Raw genomic sequence first — 16,801 nt, 5'->3', positions numbered from 1 at the left:
ATGGTTTCATCCATAGACTATTTATTATTCATAGACATAGAGACATGGACTGAGCAATGTCAGCATGAAAATGTCTTTTTTATAGAAAGAGAGAAATGATCGTCGGGAATTTACCTGTCTCTTTTTTGTTCACATAGAGGTGAGTGTGGACCAATCAAAATTCTAGAAAAAGACAACTGCATTCCCGACGTGCGTTTCTCTCTGTCACTTTTTTTGACCGTATTTCATGCATAGATATAAAGGGAAGGCACAGTCCATGTCTATATGTCTATGTTATTATTAGATTAGACTATGGTTTCATCACAGAACACCTCAACTACTAATGTGTTTTGTGGTGAAACCATAAACAAAAAATGACAAGAGACGCTTTCGCCTTAGGATGATATCAACTTTACTAGTTAGAAAAGAAATGAAGCTGAGACAAACTTCCAGATATCTGACGAAAGACAACAACAACAATCTTCGATATAACATTCTGCAACAACTGTGATTATCCACCCCATCGTGTCGTTTAATTTATAATTAATGGTTTATTATCTAAATTGTCTATTATACAATAAGTAACAATCAATCAATCAATGAATTGGTTTAAAACATAAAATGTCATCTATTCGAATGGACTAAAAATAAAAGAAACAACAGTATACAAAATCCACTTTTATTGCTCCCTCGTGAATACTCTATAAAACGAATTGGTGTGAACAGTTCACAGTGATAAAAAACCGAATCATAATTCTCCACACACTCACACTTCACCTCATTATATGATAAATAATCAGCGGTCGGACTAGTGTACGGGTGGCCCCCATTTAGCACACCACAGCCGACCGACAAATTGGACTCCGTTCTGATTAACAAGACAGCGCGGTCGATCCCGTGACGCCAAGTAGCACCAGAACGCGTGCGCATCCGAACATGGCCGAACGTTCCACTCCGGAGGTATCGGCCTGCGCGTGCCAGCGTATGTGTGGTCCCTTTCTGCCTTTGCGCACCTGCGAACACCCACGTAGGAAGCCGAGAGTTGTGGAACGACGTTTACATCGAATTGGCTGTGAATAGTCATGGCGCGTGCCGTTATATGTGTGGTCCTCGGAGGTGTTTAACCAGTTCTTTAGGCGTAATATTATTTCGAAATGAATTTTAATAGAACGCAGGTATTCCTTCACAGCATCCGAATGATTCAGTGCCGTTTTCTCGATGGATCAAGTGATTTAGTATGTAGAAATTATTGGAAATAAAATTATGCGCCTGGTTTATGTTGTTTGAATGTGACACTTCCCTTAACCTATAAATTGTTTCCAATGCGGTCGGCGTATTTTGGAAAGGAATCCCATTTATGCCGTTATCCGATGATAACGTCGATATGATGATTTTTCGATCGTATCCTCAGCCTTGCATCCAGGTTCATCCCTGTCGGCTAACGATGATGATCGCTTTTTTTTTGTTTTGGCAGATTCTCGATGTGTAATTTTGTGCATCGTCTTTGAAGAGAGAGTGAGAATGAGCCAGATTCAAGCTTTGCTACTCGATACCAAGGATTGATTGGTCAGCATCCTTTGCACAGCTGAAAACTACTTGGGATGCAGCCTGGGGAAACAATTTCCCTTCATTATTCTCACTAGGGTGTCTGGTGCATCGAAAGAGCTGCATATTTATGTCGCTTTCATACCTGCAACTCATTTGAAGGATTCAAAATTCAGCTAAGAAGAGGAAATAAAATTCCATCAATGCTAAACATATTAAGAGCCCTTTTGGACAAGGATAGGAAATCATAAGTGGTCTTCATCGCTGGAACATACTTTTATCTGAAGGACAAAAAATGTTGGGTCAGTAAAACATGGTGCTCTGAAAGCACAAACAAGAACCTTGTCTCCAAAGATGCAATTAAAAGTACCAATACAGTTGATAAAGGACCAGGAGCATCAATCAGGGGATTATTTAATGATTCCTTCACATGTTGTGACTGTCCATAAGGGGGTTTTCCAGAATCTGGATTCTCAGCTTACTTGTAGCCCAATTTTGTTCGACACCAAATCATCAACTTCCTGATGACCTAGTTGATTTCACTCAAACAGAAGTCTATTTTTGAGTGACTGGTACTGGTAACTGCTGTAGAATGACGATCAGGGAAGTTAACAATATCAATTCAGTTTGGCAATACATGATGGCTGTAGAAGGACCAAGTAAGGACATGAGAATCTTCTTCTCCATGCAACAAACTTTGAGGAATATGCTATTGGGTGCTAAAACTCTTGGCAGTATGTCTCTATTTGGTATTTGTCAAAGACCTCCACTGAATGCCATATTCTTATTCCATTCCTTCAACAGTTGTAGGATCTATTTTCACCAGAACCACAAAATGTTTCTATAAGCAGAGGATGATATGAATCTCTTGCATTGGTGGGGTTATTGTTGAATCCTCAGCAGAATTTGTAGGCTTTATAGCATGAGTTTGCTTAGGTTACAATACCTCAAGGGTAGGTCAAATCATTTGCAAAATTTTGGGGTTCTTCTGCCTTGAAGTTGCCACGTTTTAGTGACAGACAAGTTCGATCCAAAATTATTCCCATTATGGAGAAGGTATCAGTTTTTTCTTGTTCCGTTTTGGCAAAGATCCACCATTACCCGCCCCAGCAACCCATTTGGTGTGAGAGCCGCAAGCAATGGCCCCGACAGGGTGTAATCGGACATGAGAAATGTTGACAATATCAATCCAGCTTGGGAATACATGATGGCTGTAGAAGGACCAAGTAAGGACATGGGAATCTTCTTCTCCATGCAACAAACTTTGAGGAATATGCTATTGGGTGCTAAAACCCTTGGCAGTATGTCTCTATTTGGTATTTATCAAAGACCTCCACTGAATGCCATAATCTTATTCCATTCCTTCAACAGTTGTAGGATCTATTTTCACCAGAACCACAAAATGTTTCTATAAGCAGAGGATGATATGAATCTCTTGCATTGGTGGGGTTATTGTTGAATCCTCAGCAGAATTTGTAGGCTTTATAGCATGAGTTTGCTAAGGTTACAATACCTCAAGAGTAGGTCAAATCATTTGCAAAATTTTGGGGTTCTTCTGCCTTGAAGTTGCCACGTTTCAGTGACAGAAAAGTTCAATCCAAATATTATTCCCATTATGGAGAAGGTATCAGTTTTTTCTTGTTCCGTTTTGGCAAAGATCCAGCATTACCCGCCCCAGCAACCCATTCGATGTGTGAGCCGCAATCAAAGGCCCCGACAGGGTGTCATCGGATATGAGAAATGTTGACAATATCAATCCAGCTTGGGAATACATGATGGCTGTAGAAGGACCAAGTAAGGACATGGGAATCTTCTCCATGCAACAAACTTTGAGGAATATGCTATTGGGTGCTAAAACTCTTGGCAGTATGTCTCTATTTGGTATTCATCAAAGACCTCCACTGAATGCCATAATCTTATTCCATTCCTTCAACAGTTGTAGGATCTATTTTCACCAGAACCACAAAATGTTTCTATAAGCAGAGGATGATATGAATCTCTTGCATTGGTGGGGTTATTGTTGAATCCTCAGCAGAATTTGTAGGCTTTATAGCATGAGTTTGCTAAGGTTACAATACCTCAAGAGTAGGTCAAATCATTTGCAAAATTTTGGGGTTCTTCTGCCTTGAAGTTGCCACGTTTTAGTGACAGAAAAGTTCGATCCAAATATTATCCCCATTATGGAGAAGGTATCAGTTTTTTCTTGTTCCGTTTTGGCAAAGATCCACCATTACCCGCCCCAGCAACCCATTTGGTGTGAAAGCCGCAAGCAAAGGCCCCGACAGGGTGTCATCGGACATGAGAAATGTTGGAGCGGAAACGCAGAAGATCATTATCATTCTTTCATTGGCGATCATCAATCGGACTTATTTGTCACTAGCGCTAGGGCTGGCCAAAAACCTCCCTTTCCGGACAGTTTCAATTTATCAGGACGGGCATAAACAGCATGCCATCAAAGTTCGAGCATCTCTTTAATATATGGTAATTATTCGTCGGGAACATAACTCATTGTTCAAAAGTCGTTATCGTAAATCGGCAATGTTGAAACATAACTAAAACGCTTAAGGTTGCTTTTTAGTGCTGTAGGAGTGAGAATGGGTAGCGATACAAGATATAGGTACCTATGCCGGTCACATTGTTTATATTCACACCTAGGGCGGTGGACCCAGGGATGAACCCCTAACCAGGCCCGAAATTATCATCCGGAGAAATTATATATGGTGCGGGATTATGAATGTGAAAATGGTAGTTATCTGATTGGGCGGGAGCAGGTCTTGAACAGTGGCGTAGTTACGCGAGATGGTGCCGTGAAGATATTACAGATTCGGAAGATAAATCAAATAGAAAGCTTGCCTGAAATATCGAGAAGAAAGATCAATTGATCAAGTGCGGCGTTGGTATCACATCCGCCTACCTGCCAATAGATGGCGCTCAAGTGTGTATATCTCTACATTTTTAATGATATGAGCATCCAAAGAAAGCAGAATCATCGCATATGCTTCTGTAGAGGTGTGTGAAAGGTGAAAGGAACTGGCGCGGCAAACCTGATTGGTTATTCCTTCACCCAGTTCCACAATGAAATATTTTTTTGGATATTTCCTTTTAGAAGAGATTGCTCTTTGAGAATATGTATCACATTTAGATCTACCATGATTTTTCTGGAAGATACTAGTACGAGTAGAAAACGTTGACCTTCGAAAAGTTCCCAAAAATATAAGGTCAGTTAAAAAACCGTCAAGACCGAACGGTTGCATCGAGCTCTATGAAATTCCGAGATTTATTACTAGAAGAGTTGCTCTTTTAGAATATGTATCATATTTAGATCTATGATGATTTTTCTGCGAGATACGAGTGTGGAAAATTGACCTTGGAAGGATCCTGAAAAAGATGGGTTCAGTTAAGAAATTTCCTAAAATCGAACGTTTGCACTGAGATCGATGAAATTTTGAGATTTTTTACTAGAAGAGTTGCTCTTTCAGAATATGTATAACGTTTAGATCTACGATAATTTTTCTGGAAGATAATCGACTCGAAAAGTGACCTTTGAAAAATCCTGAAAAAGATGGGTTGAGTTGAAAATTCGTCAAGACCAAACGGTTGCGCCGAGATGAATGAAATTCTCAGATTTATTACTAGAAGAGTTGCTCTTTCAGAATATGTATCACATTTCCATGTACGGTTACTTTTATTGAGAGATAAACGACTCGAAAGCTGACCTTCGAAAAATCCTGAAAAAGATGGGTTCAGTTGAAAATTCGTCAAGACCGAACGGTTGCGCCGAGATGGATGAAATTCTCAGATTTATTACTAGAGGAGTTGCTCTTTCAGAATATGTATCACATTTCCATCTACGGTTACTTTTATTGAGAGATAAACGACTCGAAAGCTGACCTTCGAAAAATCCTGAAAAAGATGGGTTCAGTTAAGAATTCCTCAAGACCGAACGGTTGCGCCGAGATGGATGGAATTCTCAGATTCATTACTAGAGGAGTTGCTCTTTCAGAATATGTACCACATTTCTATCTACGGTTACTTTTTTGAGAGATAAACGACTCGAAAGCTGACCTTCGAAAAATCCTGAAAAAGATGGGTTCAGTTAAAAATTCGTCAAGACCTAACGGTTGCGCTAAGATAGATGAAATTCTCAGACTTATTATTAGAAGAGTTGCTCTTTCAGAATATGTATCACATTTCCATCTACGGTTACTTTTTAGAGAGATAAATGACTCGAAAGCTGACCTTCGAAAAATCCTAAAAAATATGGGTGCAGTTAAAAATTCGTCAAGACCGAACAGTGGCGCCGAGATGGATGAAATTCTCAGATTTATTACTCGAAGAGTTGTTCTTTCAGAATATGTATCACATTTTTATCTACGGTTAATTTTTTTGAGGGATAAACGACTCGGAAGCTGACCTTCGAAAAATCCTGAAAAAGATGGGTTCAGTTAAAAATTTGTCAAGACCGAACGGTTGCGCCGAGATGGATGAAATTCTCAAATTTATTACTAGAAGAGTTGATCTTTCAGAGTATGTATCACATTTCCATCTACGGTTACTTTTATTGAGAGATAAACGACTCGAAATCTGACCTTCGAAAAATCTTGAAAAAGATGGGTTTACTTAAAAATTCGTCAAGACCGAACGGTTGCGCCGAGATGGATGAAATTCTCGGATTTATTACTAGAGGCGTCGCTCTTTCAGAATATGTATCACATTTCCATCTACGGTTACTTTTTTGAGAGATAAACGACTCGAAAACTGACCTTCGAAAAATCCTGAAAAAGATGGGTTCAGTTAAAAATTCGTCAAGACCGAACGGTTGCACCGAGATGGATGAAATTCTCAGATTTATTACTAAAAGAGTTGTTCTTTTAGAATATGTATCACATTTCTATCTACGGTTACTTTTTCTGAGAGATAAACTACTCGAAATCTGACTTTCGAAAAATCCTGAAAAATATGGGGTTCAGTTAAGAATTCGTCAAGACCGAACGGTTGCGCCGAGATGGATGAAATTCTCAGATTTGTGACTAGAAGATTTGCTCTTTCAGAATATGTATCACATTTCCATCTATGGTTACTTTCTTGAGAGATAAACGACTCGAAAACGGACCTTCGAAAAATCCTGAATATCAACACCTTACAGTATTTCGAATATAAAATAACCCTCCAAAATCACTCCTGGACCTCCACAGCTTGCAACGTTGCCATGTAGTATCATGTTTCACTGACCGATTCCCTGTACCTTTCTGGCGTGATGGTATATGCCTCGAATCCAACCGAAGCGAACGTAAACGAAGTCGTCGTCTAACTAGAGTCCGGCGACTCGGATAGTTCCCACGGACGAGTGGTGGAATGTCGCAGCGGCTCTCCTGCCGTCCCTCGCCCCCAATCGGTCCTAATGGACCAGAAGAACAAAAGACTGCCTGCGTCCGAATCACGGACTCCGGCTTCTTTCGTTGATCTAAGCGAGGAGAGGAATAAGGTGAACCGTTGAAAACGATGCAGCTGGTCGACCGGAGAGCGGTTTAGCGCGATTTTTTGGCAAAACGCTGAGAGGAAAACTCAAGGATGTCGCTTATCTGGATACGTTCCTGTGCTGCCCAGATCGCAGATGATGATGGCTAGACTGAGATCAAACAGGAACTGCGTCAACACTTCAGAGTTAGAGCCGGTCGATTCTGGAACTTGGCGATGCACTTGTTTCCGATGGTATACAGGGTGTTCCTGAATAAGAGGTTCAGACGAAAAGGGGAGATTCCTTGAGAAATTTTAAGATGAAAAGTCTTATAAACATAGGTCCGCAAACGATTCGTTTTCGAGATACAGGGTGTTAAAGTTAGAATTTTTTTCCAGTTTTTTCCTTCTAGTATCTACGCTTCATAAGATATTCAACTGAAATTTGGCATTAATATTATAATTGATGGTTCACACCATATGACATGCCAATTTCGATAGCAAATCCACAGGGTGATATTTTTTTTAGAACACGCTCCCCTATTTTTCTCCAGAACTTTTTTGTAGCGAGCCACTGTTAATTTGAAAATATGTGAAAAGAAGCTTTGTTGTTTTACTAAACTTTTTGATCTCTTGGAGTTTTGTCGTATCTGCTACCGATTTCGAGAAAAAAATTCCTGAACGATTCTCTGGAAATTCTTAGAAAAATCCAAATTGTCATAAAAAAATTCAGTTAGTAAGCTGAGGCAGTGTCGCATCCAGAGTCTGAGTTTGGGGCAAGTTTTAGGGATTGAGTTTAGCTCACCTAGATGTAGTGAGGAAAACTCTTTTCTGGGTAAACTTGATATTTTTATTCATGAATGTGTTTTCAACTTCTTTTGATACCAATCCAAAAATTCAAACTTTAACACTGCGATTTTTCGAGAATTACCTCTGAAAAATTCAATAAGTCCATTTTTCCCAAATAAAAAAAAACAGGACATGCTATTTGAAAAAAATTGAGTTATTAGCATTTTTAATGGCAATTTTCGAAGAATTGTGTGTCTTTCGGACCAACTGTACAGTAATCCGAAGAACAGAAGACTTGAATCCGAAGAACAGAAGAAAATCCTTCAGGAATCCTTGGTAAAACATCCTGCGTTTATGTCGAACGGTTTTCAAGGTAGACTGAAAAATTTTTGATGAAGTATCATCCTGAAATCTATAAATTAACCGTTTTCGAGTTATTCAGGGAAAGTCGATTATGAGAGGTCCTTTTTTTAGCATCCTCAGTAAGTTTTCTTGGTGTTCTATTCTATCACGCCTGGCACAATTTAGAAGTGGGACAATTTTGGCTAACCTTGCTAAAGTGTTGAGTGTTGTAGATACACAAGAACATTATTCAGTCTTCAAAAAATATGAAGAAAATCATTCCCCACAGATTATAGCTGTATATCCATCTCATCATCATTATTAAAATATCAAACCTGATTAACACTTCAATAATATCACTCATTATCCTATATAGATATCATTGTTTCTATTCTCGTGCTTTTAATGATTGTAATTTTTCCTATTCATATCTAGAATTCCTATTGAAAATGAAAACTCACCTTGACATCTCGTTTGACCCAGACTTTTTTTACCCTTCATTATACTCATTAATAGAATCACTCTCCCGTTATAATCTGTCCATCTGAATGCAAAAAAAGGAAGAATAGGTTTATGCTAATTCCACCTATCAGTTATATCAGCTTTTGAAATTATAAATGGCTACTGAGAGTGTTACAGTTACAATGACTGACTTATTTTCTCAAATTGCAAAATTGGTTTCTATTCCTGTAACACTTTTCGTTCATTAAACGCAATTATTTTCAATGATAAATTCAGAATGAAGGATGGAGGAAATGTACTCCAGACTTTATACATCGAAGTTTCAATTTTTGTGTATTACCAGAACATAAATATTAATTATAGCATTATATTAATTCTTGCTTTATCTGGAAATATATGGTCATCGATATTGTTTTAAAACTGCAGTTATTTCATTGTGTCGAACTAGTTGAGGCTTTTAGAATATTTTTTAAGGACAAGGAATAAATTAAATGAAAATTTTGAGGTTATTTCTAGTGAAAGTTGGCTACAAAAATTCATGAACATTGACGTTTACGTTTCGAATATATTAAGTGGTGTCATACTCCATCCTATGTATATTATTATTCCTAGCAGGAAGTAGAAATGTCTTATAGGTTTATCAACCAAAAAACAATCAAATTATTTCTGTAAAATCGCTATTAATTTCGCCTCTAAATATACCTATAATCACGGCAAAAAAAACTCGTCTACACGAATAAAACAAACAAAAAACGCTGTGGTGGATAACCTACTGAGCTCAAAATTCAGTTCTTTGTTTTTGATTCGCAAACTTCATAAATTAGTGAATGGCATTCACAATCTGATACATCCAAATTAACAATGGGGTCCGTTTCAACCAAATCAATCTCGAGCTGTTTAGCTCGTTTCTCGGAAGAGTCTTGTTCTGTATCTGTATCCAATTTCGGTTTTGCTTTGTGTCGACCGCGCTAATTTGAAATGGGACAAAGGATTATGCTGATTCCGCTAACGATGAAATTATAGGTGCTAGACTGTTAATTTAATTAGCCGTCAAGAGATTCGTCAGACAGAAATGGTACGAGAGGTTTTTTCGAACGATCGACAAAGTACAACCACTTTTTTTGTATCAAATGAAGCTGCAATTTCATTAATAGAATCAATGAATATCCCTGTGATACCTGGTTCTTCACTTTACATAAATAATTTTTTGCAAAAACTTCCGTTTGTTCAAGAATGCAATTTTTTTGGGAGTATTCAAGATTTTATGATTGAAATTTGGTGATCTTGAATTTCCGGTATTTTCATTCCATTGTATGGCATCGAAATGACTTGAAAGTAATCGTAGTGATTGCAATTTCGAGCATCGGTTGAATACCGGAACTACGGTGGATGCGCTGTGATGAAATCATATATCAAACATGGTGGATGCGCTTTCAGAACTCAATTCATTATTGTTCTCTAACATTTTTCTTCTCTAATGTTAATATAACGTCACTGCTATTCAATTTGGAGAACCCATCATAGAAATACATCTATGATGATTGATAGAGAATATGATTTTTAACTCGAAAAAAATCAATTCTGTGAAATTCCATTTTCTTACCATAGGTGACTGCTACATAAATTCTCATTTTATCTGCTACAGAATTGTTTCCATTATTGATTTAACATATACAGGGTCTGGCACAATAGTAGTGATCAATAATTTACCACCGTATTCTACTACCAAAACTATGGGGAGAAGTGTATATAGGTTCTCAACAACTTTTCCAATATTCTTCAATTTTTAGGCAACTTTTTCAAAACCCAATGTTAACGATAGTCATATATGTATATGAATAATCGATAGCAATCACAAGAATTCTAATTCGAATTATTACTAACAGGTTCAATATATTTTATATTAATAAAGAAATAAACTTCATGTACATTGAAGAATATTGAGCTATATTATGATAAAAAGTCGTTTATACTGAAATTTATATTTGTTTACATTTCACATACACAGTATATTTCACATCATCGTGGTTATTTATTATCAAATATCACGCAGTTAACCGATATATCCACAAACATACAATGGACTGGAGCTACTTTTCCACCCTTACAATATGAAGTTATTCTCGCAGACAGTAACTTTTCCTTTGAGTTAATTCTTCAATCGATATAACCAGAAACATGTACTGCATGTTAAAGTTTATCTTTTTGTATATACATCTCAATTTATTTCATGCATATACTGTTAGATACTCTGCGCAGAAAACACCCTCGATTTACTTTATGATACTCTGTTCTGAATATTTTCACCTGCTAAATTAGCAGAAAATTGCTAAAATTTATATCTGCATATTAGTTTTTGAACCGATTCACGATAAAATTACCATAGAAATTCGTTCAAAATAAATAGTAGAAAAAGTAGCCCCAGTGAACTGATTATTTTCGGATATGGGACGAATATTCCCAACATATGATGACTTTTTCGATTTGCACTCGGAAATATTAGGAGTATTCAGATCCCTTCTGAAAATTCTTGATAATTCACATAAAAATCAAGCAGTATTCAGACTGGCGTTGCTGTGTCATCAGTGTTTTTCTCAAGAACTAATATTTGAAGGTAGCTGTACAATATGAACCATCCAATGAAGAAGATAGCTGAAAACATGTTCAATATCTAATGTAACTGGTCTAGTCATGTTATAGGTATAGCAAAAAATATTTCGAAATCTTTTTCTTTTTCAACTTACAGAATAGTGAGAAGAGAATCAAGAAATTCGAGTTGGCTGATGTGCTTGCTTCCGAATATAGGGTTGTCCCTGTTATTGTTGCCAAGCTCAACATGGAAAATAGCAAAGCACATCTGTGATGTTCCTGAAAGGTAATCATAGATTTTTGATCAGAAAAAATACGGAAACACAAGTAGAAATAATACCAAAATAAAATAATAGTAAAAGAATAACGTTATATCTCCTGCATAATACAAAAAAAATTTTTATACTCGATAATAACAACAACAAAATTGTATGAATTATTAAAAGGTTGAAATAGCGTGATTAATTGGAATAATAAAGATTTGGAAACTCTACTTCAGAATCATTACGCTGATTTGAGGCTTTATCATAGAAATTTGAAGTGTTAAATACTGGAGTACCATAAATAGTGATTTTTGTGTGAATTCAATTCATAAAATAAAATTCATTCGAAAGCTTCATTCATACTTTTAAGAGTAACTTCAGAATGTGCGAAAAATACTTTATAAATAACGATTATTACAGAATTCGCAACTTTGGAGCTCAAAATACATCAAAAATCACTCACCTTATATAAAGCTATCGATATAACCACTCCGAAAAGTATCATCACAAAAGTTAATACAAGCGCAACTCTAAGAAAACTTCTGGTATAACTATCGTGCGGACTATTCAACTTCAAACTGCACATAACAACTCCGGAAATGCCAAATATCTGAAAAAATACACAATTAATCTATTTCAATCTGAAAAATTTCGATTATGATTTACGAAATCTATGAACATCATGGTTAACCATCTTGCGTTTAGCGTATAACAAAATTTTCCATCCTCATCCATTATTTTCAGGATGATTAACAGGACCACGGTCGCCAGCCAGGACTCAGTTGGATGTTTTGGAGTTTTCAGGGGATGATTTTGGGTGTGCTGCAACTCGAATCTCCACGTTCATATTGTCTGGATCCACATTTTCCACTGGTTTAATACTACAGCATCCCTTGATATTGAAAAACATTTTCGTTTCTTCTAAATATTCAGCAAAACCTCAGAAGGTCCTCGAAATGCTAGAGTTCCTCTATCGGTATATCTAAAACTAGATTACCAGATTTGTGGACTTATACAGGGTGAGTCTTTGACTCGAACAAATATTTTAACAGTAGATTCTAGAGGTCAAAAGAAACACTTTAACTAGCTAAATCTTTGACACTACGTATCTGTGGATCTTTTAAACAGAGTTGTATTAAGCCAAACTACCCAATTTTTCAAATTTCACAGATACTTTTTAATTTTTGAACATCAAATTACTGGAAAACGGTGAATTATACCAGAATACATGAAGAATACTTTTATTTTACAAAACGTTCAGATGTTCTTTAGATAGCATCCAACTCAGTTTCCAGAGTTGGGTTCTTTGAATTTTTGGTATTTTATCTTAAGTTATGGTCATAATGAGAAAACAGGAAGAGTTGGATGATATCTTGTATTCGAGAAAGATTTATCAGATAAATGAAAAACTATATTCTGAAATTCATTTCGTTCGATAAAATCATTTGTGAGATAGAAGAAAAACAATTTTTTTATGGTATTTCAACAGCCCGTATCTTTTGGACCGAGCCGATTCCACAAAAATGGTAAAGGAAAAAAGTGTTGCTTTTGACCTCAAGGATCTATTGTTGAAAAAATTGTACGAGTCAAAGACTCACCCAGTATATTTTTCGTACATACTCCTTATAAATTTTCCTGTTGGAAATCAACAGAAAAGATTGCTGTCTTTCGAAAAAGATAATACCGAATAAAAACATTCTCTTTCTAATTTTTCCGTCATAAAGTTCCAAGATGAAATTTTCAAAACTTCAATACCATTGGGAGTCATTTTAGGGCCTCAACTTTTTTAAATAACTGCTCTAAAATATCTTGATATCACATCAAAATTGCAGTATCGTTTTCCATAACGTTAATTTTTTGTATCCCGACAACAAATACAGAAAATAGAAAATATACGTCAATATCTGAAATGAAATGAATAAGAAAAACTTTGTCAACACAAAGAAAAACATGAAAATTATGAAGAAACCTTATAAATCAAATTTCGTCCAATCCTAATCTATGAAACATTCATCGTATAATTCTACGAAGATTGGGATTGTTACATTACCAAGAAGGATCTCCCCAGTTTGGGATAAAACTCTGGATTCACCCCTATAGACGCAAGAATTCTGGCGCCAGGAAAATCTAAAGACTAAATGTTCTGTAACAGCCGCTCACACTCTCCTATCGCATTAATTTTTGTAGGAGAAAACAATAATACATCGTTCATTGAAAATTCAGTAAGTACCTTGGTATCTACTAAAAAATTGAGGTGTCCTGAAAAAAAAATGGAAGTTGGAAAAATTTTTCAATTCATCGACTCAAAGTTAAGTTAATATGAATCATCATATTATTAATGTCCAGTGAAAGAGTCAGAAAGAGTTATAATATTTAGTGGTGATGACTACTGAAAAATTGTGAGTGTTTCCCTCTACTGAAGCATTTTCAGGTTTTCGAATAAGTTATCAATGAAAATTTATTCCAGGGCCTGCTCGTGTTTGCATACTATTACATGATACATAGGAAATCATAATTTCTCTGATTATAGGGATACACAACGGATAATGAAGGAGATATCAATCACTTTTCCGATCCACCAGGTTCTCCTCGGCGGAATCCATAATAATGTTTACAACTTCGTCTGGAGCCAGAAAGTCTGCCGACATCAGAATGGACTAGCCGTTTTTCCCTCATATTGCCGATTGCTCTATCCATTTTACACGTTTCTCCCCTAAATTCCTATGCCTTATTTTATGCATAGATCCGAAATCATTACGAATGGTTGACATAGAAAGGGTCTGTAGTGCTTACAAGTTTGGCTGGTTCATCATCATGTTTATCAACTTTGTAAGTATAATTTTACGTTCGTTTTTCACAATAATTTTATGAATGGCGAGACTTTGACTCGAGAAAGTAGATTTTTGAGGTCAAAAGAAACACTTTTTTCCTTTACCATTTTTTCCAAATAGGCGCGGTTTAAAAGATACAGGCTGTTGAAAAACCATACAAAAATGTTGTCTTTAGTTTTATCTCACAAACGGTTTTATCGAATAAAACGAATTTCGGAATATAGTTTTTCATTTATTTGATTAATCCTTTTCGAACACAAGATATCGCCCACGTCTTCCAGTTTTCTCATTATGACCATTACGTATTATTAAAATACCAAAAATTCAAAGAACCCTACTCTTGAAACTAAGTCGGATGGTATCTAATGAATATTTGAACGATTTTTAAAACGAAAGTATTCTTCATATTTTCTCGTATAATGCGCTGTTTTCGAGTAAAATTAAAAAATATCTGTGATATTCGGAAAATTGGGTACTTTGGCTGACTGCAACTCTGTTTAAAAGATCCACAGATGTGTAGTGTCATAGATTTAGCTTGTTATTTTTAAGAGAAATTTGTTTCTCCAGGGGTGGCATAGCTCATTATAAGAACTTAAAATGGCTATACCTTTTTATCAGGGCCGAATCCGAAAAAATGGTATAGGGAAGAAGTGTTTTGTTGCACTATTGGAATTTCGAGACAATCATGCATTTTGAGTCATATATTATGAGCTGATATGTGAATTTTTTCCCCATCTTAGTTCTTTGGAATATCTGGAATGACAATTTGCAGTTTGAAGCTGAAATATGCGGAGAATAGCGATACTAGAAATGGATTTTTCAAAATATCGATGATATTCGCATCGAGCAACCTTACCCTAAGTATTTTCTTACTTATAGCAATAATAAAGGTAAGATACTGAAACCATTCTAGTTCAAATCGAGGAAAATTTGAAGAAAAGCTTAATCAATAAAAACTTCAGTATGCATCAGTGATAATCGTTATAGAAACACAAAATTCAGAAGCTTCGGCTTACTATATTATGATGTACTTATATATTTTTTTAATTAGTCTTTGTATCGTTTTTATTGGATCCAATAATTGGAATATTCAAGAGATGTACCAGATATGACTGCCCATCATTCAACTCAAAATTATTACACTTTTCATTTCAGAATAGTCACAAATATGCATTTCTGTATGCGCTCCTGAGTTTCATAAATCTATTCACTGCAGTTATTTATATTGAAAGTAGTACAACGGCAGATTCAACATTCTTACTTGTCTTCTCTGTTTTCGGTGAGTTGAAATGAAAATTTCATTCAATATCATTCCTTCATTTCATAATATATATGTAATATATTATTACAAAAGTGGTACTTGTGTTTTCTTTCAGCTTCACTCTGGCTCCTGTGGTTTTTAATCTACGGCGCATATCAGTTCTTCATCAAGAATACATTGGAAAGCGATTCTAGCTACTTCACCCCCGTTGGGGTTAGTGTTTGAACGAATAGAAGATCGTTTCATTCCAGCAGCAAAAACAATGGAAACCAAAAATTGCAACGAATCAAGAAAACTTCGAATAGTTATCAGATGTTTATCAGATTTTTTTGAATAAATATGAACAGAACAAATAAAAAATTAACGAATTATTGAGGCCTAATATTTCTAGTGTTTTTTATTGAGGTCAAAATATACCTGTGATTTCTCTTATTTTCATGAGAGAAATATAATATGTGGGAATTTGGGAATAAAACTAAGAGGACATTTCGAAACTATATTTACGCCATATGTGGGTTTATCCAACCCCATGTGCAGAGAGCTATAGCACTGATGAGATTTACTATCGGAAAAATAATCAGTGTGTATATCATAAAACCGACTGCTCCCAATACCGAGAGTTGCCCGACAAAAATCAGCACTTTGTGCGTCCTTTCTTGCAAATTTTGTGTCTGGCTAATTTCTATCATCTTGTCCAGCAGAAATCTCAAAACGCAAAGTATGGAATCCATCATGGGTGATAAGTTGTACAACATCGCAAAAATCACTACGAAGGCGTTGTAAGAATGCTGGCATAATGTTGTTAACAGGCTCAGGAAACTGTATAATCTGGAAAATGTGTTAAAATGAGTAAAACACCTCTCATACTGCGATTCTTATTATGACAGAGATCCTCCGCCATATTTGATTCAGAAAGATCCATAAATTCGGAAGGTGAAACTTATGCAACCAGTAATTCACTCAAATTGAATTTCAATCACACCCTTTGACACCTTCAAATTATAAAAATTTCTGTTATCTTGAAGTCTTCAATAATATACTTTAAAACATGTTTTTGAGTTTCATTACTTACTCCTCCCTTGGTACCCCTTTTTGTTCTTGATAATCTGCTAGAGGGTCACGAATTTTTTGCAGATAATAAGAAGCGTCTTGAAAATAAGCCATTTTACAGCATACTTTTTTCTGGTCAATATCCTCAGAAGAAAATATCTCAAATAAATTGTTGAATTCCTTCCATTTCTCACACTTGACACTTGACACTCACACTTGACAGAATCAAATTG

The 16,801-nt window shown here is 35.9% G+C and overlaps 3 protein-coding genes across 5 annotated transcripts in view; 1 reads left to right on the top strand and 2 right to left on the bottom strand.

Moving 5' to 3' along the window:
- Positions 1-15,888, top strand: part of LOC123315610 — a 39,082-nt gene extending 23,194 nt beyond the window's left edge. For 2 of the 3 annotated variants that reach the window (XM_044901370.1, XM_044901369.1), the window contains 4 exons: positions 13,957-14,255; positions 14,998-15,147; positions 15,413-15,536; positions 15,634-15,888. In XM_044901370.1, coding sequence (XP_044757305.1) covers positions 14,187-14,255; positions 14,998-15,147; positions 15,413-15,536; positions 15,634-15,743 — 453 coding nt within the window. In that variant the 5' untranslated portion in view covers positions 13,957-14,186 and the 3' untranslated portion in view covers positions 15,744-15,888. Of the gene's footprint in view, positions 1-13,789; positions 14,256-14,997; positions 15,148-15,412; positions 15,537-15,633 lie in introns of those variants that run through there. The other variant, XM_044901368.1, reaches the window with a different exon arrangement.
- LOC123315611 lies at positions 10,530-12,426 on the bottom strand. The gene is made up of 4 exons (XM_044901371.1): positions 12,093-12,426; positions 11,890-12,036; positions 11,319-11,442; positions 10,530-11,226 (listed from the first exon to the last, which is right to left on the bottom strand). Exons 1-4 carry the CDS (start codon positions 12,159-12,161, stop codon positions 11,135-11,137), a joined length of 432 nt encoding a protein of 143 aa, XP_044757306.1. The 5' UTR covers positions 12,162-12,426; the 3' UTR covers positions 10,530-11,134.
- Positions 15,889-16,002: 114 nt separating the features above from the next.
- LOC123315608 lies at positions 16,003-16,761 on the bottom strand. The gene is made up of 2 exons (XM_044901366.1): positions 16,591-16,761; positions 16,003-16,346 (listed from the first exon to the last, which is right to left on the bottom strand). Exons 1-2 carry the CDS (start codon positions 16,680-16,682, stop codon positions 16,019-16,021), a joined length of 420 nt encoding a protein of 139 aa, XP_044757301.1. The 5' UTR covers positions 16,683-16,761; the 3' UTR covers positions 16,003-16,018.
- Positions 16,762-16,801: the final 40 nt, after the last annotated feature.

The sequence above is a fragment of the Coccinella septempunctata genome, chromosome 6 (genome assembly GCF_907165205.1).
Source record: "Coccinella septempunctata chromosome 6, icCocSept1.1, whole genome shotgun sequence".
Lineage (NCBI taxonomy): Eukaryota > Metazoa > Arthropoda > Insecta > Coleoptera > Coccinellidae > Coccinella > Coccinella septempunctata.
The sequence above is the reverse complement of the archived record's forward strand: the minus strand, read 5'-3'. Positions and strand labels throughout refer to the sequence as shown.

Bases quoted from the DNA above. Each gene is read 5' to 3' on its own strand.
- LOC123315611 (XM_044901371.1), bottom strand. From the start codon at position 12,161: ATGGATGAGGATGGAAAATTTTGTTATACGCTAAACGCAAGATGGTTA. The intron at 11,443-11,889 runs GTGAGTGATTTT...ATTACCTTTCAG, and splicing joins TATCGATAGCTTTATATAAG to GAACATCACAGATGTGCTTT. The intron at 11,227-11,318 runs GTAAGTTGAAAA...ACATGTTTTCAG, and splicing joins GATTCTCTTCTCACTATTCT to CTATCTTCTTCATTGGATGG.
- LOC123315608 (XM_044901366.1), bottom strand. From the start codon at position 16,682: ATGGCTTATTTTCAAGACGCTTCTTATTATCTGCAAAAAATTCGTGAC. The intron at 16,347-16,590 runs GTAAGTAATGAA...CACATTTTCCAG, and splicing joins AAAGGGGTACCAAGGGAGGA to ATTATACAGTTTCCTGAGCC.